A 7335-nucleotide genomic window follows, 5' to 3' on the forward strand; every position below is an offset into this window, starting at 1 on the left:
GACCGAGAGCCGATGATGTCGTTGGTTCACGAAGAGACATTTAAGAGGTGTTATGGGGAGCGACACTACAAGTTGTACTTGGGGATGGCAGATGAGCCGAAAACTAAAACACGATTTAGACTTTGGGGATTCACGTAGCATGAGGCGTCTCCACACTCCCTACTCTGGCCCGCAGGGCTGTAAATTGTCGGGGTCTTATAACTATGTTATAATATGCCGGCTCGAATCTATTGAAATATGGAACAGCCCGTAATATTATGACAGGTACTGGGCGTATCAGGGTCCAGTACTATATAACTTTATAATCCCGATAAGTATAAATTATTCATGAGCTGGTCGGCTGTTTTCAGAGTGAATCCATTTACCATTTAAGACCCAAAGATGCTACAGGTTCTTGTGGTTAGTTAAGCTAGAGGCGTGGTGTGAGTGGTGATTTGTGAAATTTCGAATGGGTTAGGCAAATAAACTTTGGAGTACTTAAAAACTAAATCAAAACGTCGGGTCGCAAATTATAGTAGGCCTTCAGGTATCTATTTCATTCTAAAGCATAGATTACAATTTCATATTTGGGATACCTTACTAGTAAGTAAAGAAATTAAACATAACCTGATTCAGCTAGCTGCAGATTCATTCACCTTACAACGAATCCTGTGATGCTCATTCCTTAATTATGTATGTTTTGCGCTGGTCTTGTGCGTATACGAGGTTGTGAATTAAAGATAAAAATGCAATTTATTGAATCTGAGGAGAATCCATAACGAGTGGCGGGCCACCATGCTATAACACGCCCTCCTAGACTGATCAGCGGGGTTCCACGACTAGCAAGTTTCAGTAATTCTACCTGCAGATTACCCATCAAGTCTGAGTATTGCTCAGAGCAATGAAAAATTTAAATGAAGTTTAAAAAGGAAAAGAAAATAAGCTCTCAAAATCTAGGAAGAAAAAGGACGAATGTCTGAAATGGAGGCATCAAATAAAAAAATAGAAAAAATATGAAATTGACTATAATCGGTTATCTAACAGACTCTATATCAGAAAATTATTGCCATCTTTTGCAATTATTATGTATTTTCTTAATCCAAGTTCAATGGAACTTTCGCAAACTCTTAAAGGCATACGCAACTTATCTTTATCAATTATTATAAACTTAAATCCCTTTTGGACTGTAGTCCTGCAAAAAAATGCCTTAAACTAAAAACCAAATGTGTTCAAAAGAAAATTCATTAAAATAGAGAACAAGAGCCTGATACTTTGCAAATTTCATTTCAGGAGCAAATTTTGGAAATTTTAAAAGAGATTTTGCCAAAGAATTTTTTTCCATTCAATATAGAACAGAAATGCGAAATGGATGACGAGGTAGGAGATTTGAAAGCGAAGATAGAACAGTTGTGCAATACTTTCATCAGCTTGTCAGACAAGCATATTATTCAGAACCTCCATTGTCAGAATTTTCGCGGAATTATACAATTATAAAGCAACTCCAAAATAGGGTGCAAGATTCTTTGGCAGAAATAAAATTGAAAAATACAAATCAAATAATAAAACCGCTCGCGTAGTTTGATCGTTCGTAAAGGAAAAGAGAGAAAAATGATTTTAAGAATGATGGTTCTAAATGGAATAGGAAAAGAGACAGATAAAATCAAACTTTTTGAATGATCAATTATAAAACGAACAAAGATATATTCGCAACACATAAAGCAAAATAAGAAAGAAAATTTTTCTTATAAGATGATTATTATCATAAAAAAGAGAATTGGCGAGGGTAAAGTGATGAAGGAAGATATAGTTCATATGATAAGGATAGAAAAGGCTGGAGAGAGGGATGTAATGCACAGAGAGATAGTAGTAAATACAGTAACTAACGAAATGACGTTTGAAAACGTAGGACTCAGGGCGATAGCCATCGCGAGAGATATGAGCCAGATAAGAATTGTGAGAGATATGGTAGCGAGTGGGATGGTAATCAAAACAGTTTTATGAGCAAGACCGAAAATTAGAGAAAGTCGAGCGGTAATAATTACAATGAATCACGCGTTGGAAATTCATATGACGATAAGAGATAGCAGAATAGAAGAAGTGAAAATAATAAGCAGAACATGCTAAATGAACATAAACGTAAGATAGTTGCTATTATTAGCGAATTCCATGATAATGAGAGTCACAATAATAGCAGTCAGTACATGTCGGTGGATAGCAAATATCATTAAATACCTAGCTTTTGCTTTTAAGGGAGAATTAAATAAAAAATTAATTAGAAAATATAAACTGATAAAATACACATGTCTTCTTATAAAAGCTGAGTGAGAAAATAAAAACACCAAACCGGTTATCGACAAGGGGTCGAAGGTCAACTGCATTTCGGAGAATTTTCTTCAAAAATTAGCTTTCGAAAAAGTGTCAATATTACCACTTTTTAAGATCACACTTTAGAGCGCATTCCGCGAAAAATGTTATAACATAAAAAAGTAGGTTTAAATTAAAAAATTGGAAATCAAAATATTAGACCAATGCTACTAGTAGTTCATAAATTAAATTTTGATATAATTCTGGGTACAAATTGGTGTGCAAAAAAGTCGAAATCAAATATTCTAACAACACAGTGTTAGTTAAATATAAAATTTGTCAGAACCGATGGTAATATATGAATCATAATAAATATCAGAAAAATCAGAATAATTTATTACAATCTAGTGAAAAATTCAAGAAAACAGACAAGAAATAGAAAATGAAAAATCAAACGTAGATCGTAATTCATTGAATAGAAATTATACCGAGAAATCAAGTCTCAGTAATTATAAGAACATCACGAATTACATCAGAACCGATAGAAATAAAGACGCTATATTATGCCTATTGTTCTATTCGTCATTCCAACTGCGCAAACTATGTAACAGAGGTTAAAAAGGGATGAACCTAATTACAAAAGATAGTATTGGTATTTCTCCCTATGAACATCAGTTTGGAAAACCCCCAAGAGACAAATTGCCAAGACTTTGGAAATTTAGTGACTTGGTTCTAGAAAAACCTTCACACATATCAAACGCATTAAAAAGGAGGTTCACAAGTATTTACACATATTTTTTTGGGCATTATATAATCAAACAAGAAATGCCAAGAAATGCGTTTAAGTTAGTTGAAATAAGAGATGAAGATAAGATTGAAGGGATTTTTATTAGAAAAGACTTACGCATATATTATTCAAGAGGAGATTGACACATCTCCACATCGAAAGGGATATATAATAATTAATTTGAAGTATAAAGAGAAAATTGCAAAATATAAGGATACTTACATGTATAAATTTAATAGAAATTATTAAAAATGATTGGTTAACTAACATTTTTTTCCAAATTGATTTTTTCGTATTTTTTGGAACATTTTGTATGCCATTCACATCCCGCAAGTGAACGGCAACATTCCTATTATTTTCTTTAAAATGGATTTTCGAAAATCGCGATTCGGTATCTAGAGCATAGGTCCGTGGTCTAAACTTGTTAACTGCTTATGTTGTCTTATGGGATATCCATGCGTTTTTCACAACGGCACAGTTTACGCGTAGAATAGGCCAGTGGGACACATGTCAACATTTGTGTGTGTGTGTGTTCGTGCAGTTAAGTTTACGTGTGTGTCGACAGTTTTTTTTGTGGCTACTTTCACGTCATCTCCGATGTTGTCGTCTACGGGTAGCTGTGAAGACGAAGGTAAGCAACGAGTATCGATTACTAACACTCAGCAATAGGAAACGATAGAGAACCAACGGTAGGACACTGCAGATAATGGGCTGAGACTTCTGGACACCTTGTAAATAACATATGAAGAGCTTTCAATTATCATGTAAGGTTCAGATTTGATTTTAATGTTGTAAAACTAACGGTTATTATTTTTCTCTTGTAAATGAACAAAAACATTTTTCAGTTTGAAAAAATATTGAAAATGACAAGAAAAATAACAAATTTCCTTCGCTATGTGAAATTTCTAAAATGTTAGTTAACAGGTTAATATTGCTGACCCTTCAAGTGTACAAAACAGAAAGTTTAAATAAAATAAGTTATCAGTTTGATATAGGCTTTTAATTGGTATGCAGAATAAGTGTAAAAAAGATATCCAGGTTTGAAAAATATCGATAATTATTTTAGAAAATAACAATTAAATGCTAGTAGAGAAATTGTAATTTAGCAATGGCAAAAAATAATATGAAGTTCAACCTCATCTATGGCTGGTGATCAAATGAAAGATATGAAATGAAGTTTTAGAATTGATTCGGTATAATTTTGGGATCTTGCACGTCAAATTATGAAAACTTCAAAAGGGGCATTATGTAATAATAACATTCTACGCTCCTGGGCCTTACGCAACAATGAAAATCTAATAACACGCGAATTAGGAGAAGAGGGCGAACGACGAGGAGGAAGCCAAAATCGACAGATCCATCGGCAAGTCGGGTGTGACCAGTCGATCACTTAATTATTCTTTTAAAGTTAATTGTTGTCATTTGTAAATTTGTATCGTTTTCTCTTTGATTAGTGTACATACCGAACGGTCTGAAGTGAAATGCATCACAGGGACGCCTGTGGTTGCAAACTGCATGGTCCAGGTTTAAATCAAAGACATTAACATTTTCCGATACCTACCTTCTACAATTATTTGTGTTGAATATTGCGAGTCACAGATGTTGCCAACGATGTCTCATCCCTGGAGCTTGCCGTATAAATTCTGTTCGGAGGTAGGCCGGTGGTCCTTTTCTGATTCACCATATTTTTGACGAATTTCGCAAATTGATTTAGACGTGTGTGTGAATGCGAGTTATTCAGATCACTGGGTTGTCTCTAGATGTCCATCCCTACTCATGCTGTTTTCATAAACTACTAGTGAAATTACTTTTATAACTTTTTTTACGGACCTGCATACTTCGCAGACATAGTCCATAGCCGACGACAAAAAATGAGTTCTACGCCAAACAATATCACCTACTAGCTAACGAATGTCTCATCTACGGCGATTATAGTATTTCGCTGACAGTCAGATTCAGCGTCCAGGTTATGTGCAACTAGATCACTATGAGTCGTTAATTTTTTGATTCGACATTGCTATTCCTCTACAGCTAACGGTAATGCGCATGATGATGAGGGCCAGTCGAGTTCCTTATCCCTAATTCTTACGCGGGCTTTAAAATTATTTTATTTACAAACTTTGGGTTATAATGGGCTAACATTGCTTCAGGAGTTCCCCACCTAATAATAGCAGTTTCTTCATACGACTTATGAACGTTAAGGGCATTCGCTTGCCTAACAGACGTGACTTGGATCCATTTAGTAAACATGTTTTGGAAAACCAAAACATACTGATAAACGGATCGACGAGGCGGGATTAAGTAACATCATGTAAACATCATCTTCGTCGAGTAGTGGAAGATACTACTCTGACTTTTGAGGAAATGACCTTCCTCACACAGGTGGAGGCTTCTCTCAATTCAGGACCGCTACAGGCTCAGAGCGATGATCCGAATGATCTGCGATAGGTTTGATAAATGTTGACCTCTACAAAAGATAGAATAAGTCAGTTAAAAGAAATCGCTTAAGCATGTAACAAACGTCACTGCAAAGGTAATATCATTGCGAACAAATTTTCTATTCATGACACCGTCATACATTAATTATTATCAATAAATTTACAGTTAGGCGAATGTACAAAAACACAGTCAACCGCGTCAATTTCACGAAATTAATTGTTACGAAAAGCGCAAGTCGGAATGTTTACCCGTCTTACTTTTATAGAATTGTTGGTTTAATGTAGCATTTTGCTAAAAGACAAGAACTTTGACACTCTTTATTAATAAATTATATCCGTTTTTTGTTGCTAAAAAATAATAAAGTGACTCAGTTACATTATTAACATTACATTTCAATCCTACTATGAATATTGGTTCATTAGTACTATTTCTCATCAATGTTTTTAGACCTGCTGGAAAAGAAGAAAACCCCAGTTTGTAAATTCAACTCTTAAACTTTCTATTTATCTGTATTTTAGCGCATTTATCTTCAATTTTATATAAATAGCAGTAATTTAAAAAAAACGTGATTTATTCACAGGATTTTTGCAGATGTCTTTGCTTATTGCAAAATATGTGTATGTATTTTTTACATTAGTCAATTTGAAACCAGTACTATTTAATTTTTGGTAAATCTAACTTAGTGTGTATACCTCGTCACTCAATTATAGTAAAGTACTGAGGGTTAATTAAAATAGATAGAATTTTCCTTTTGAGAAAATCATCTAACTATTGGCCTCCGAATTCTATCATTTTTTGGTTCTGACGCAGACTTGCAGAACTTAATCCGACAGAGAAACATCAGACACTTCAGCACGATTAACTGATACTTCGTTCGCAAAGTCAAAATTAAATAACAAACTTAACAACTTAAATAATTTAGCTTAATAAAAATTTTATTATTTTCTCCACAGCAGAACTCACCGAAATTCAGCCACTACCTACCGTTCGTACAACTTGTAGGAATACTGTGAACTTATTGAAAACTTGTTAAGAACCTCTACTCTATTACATCTTTCACTGAATAATTTTTTTAATGAACGTGGTTAGGATTTCTAAACGATCGAATTTGATAAATTATTAAAAAATGTTTATGTAATTACATGTAGGCATCTGGACTAAAAGGGCCCGCATGGCCGTTAAGGGGTTAATTTTAGGGTCAGATTCACATATTGTAAGAAAATGCCTAATAACATGTTAATCTATTTCATTTTCAATGAACAAAGAAATACAACTCTCAATTCATACGCACTTACGGAGTCACACCAAACCCGCACGCATACGACTTTTCCGAATGCAACCCATATGAACCTCCATTTACTTTTCTTTCAGGGTGAGTGTTGTGTTTGGTATGCTCTAGAGTGTGCACTAACATTGAAAGACATTTTTTATTTTTCAAGTCGTTTGTTATCAATGAAAGGAAAATTGCAGGAAAATTACAGGAACAAAATGATAGAGGGGTATTTACTGAATATTTGCATTGTTAGTAAACTAGTCAGTAAAACTGAAAATGTATATAAGTCATCATGCCTAATAAGTTTTTCTTACCAAACTTCAGTGGTGGTAAATGACTGCAGCTATGCATTCCACTATCCTCTGGTCTGGAGCAAATGTAATCCTGACCTTGGTTCTCATAGTATTTTTCTAACCAACTGAAAATCAGCAAGAGAATTAATTTTTCACCTGTAACCGAATCTATTTTATTCAATTAGTACATCTCAGTTTTCTTGTGTAATCCACATTTTTAAGGCAGAATACTACTTCTCAGATTTTTATCTTTTAACAAT

At 34.1% G+C, this 7335-nt stretch overlaps 1 protein-coding gene across 1 annotated transcript in view; it reads right to left on the reverse strand.

Moving 5' to 3' along the window:
* The window catches only part of LOC117171159 (voltage-dependent T-type calcium channel subunit alpha-1H-like), a 1009801-nt gene that overhangs the window by 597687 nt on the left and 404779 nt on the right, over positions 1-7335 (reverse strand). The window contains exon 6 of the mRNA XM_033358216.1: positions 7097-7200. Coding sequence (XP_033214107.1) covers positions 7097-7200 — 104 coding nt within the window. The remainder of the gene's footprint in view (positions 1-7096; positions 7201-7335) is intronic.

This window comes from Belonocnema kinseyi, chromosome 4 (assembly GCF_010883055.1).
Source record: "Belonocnema kinseyi isolate 2016_QV_RU_SX_M_011 chromosome 4, B_treatae_v1, whole genome shotgun sequence".
NCBI classification, from domain to species: Eukaryota; Metazoa; Arthropoda; class Insecta; order Hymenoptera; family Cynipidae; genus Belonocnema; species Belonocnema kinseyi.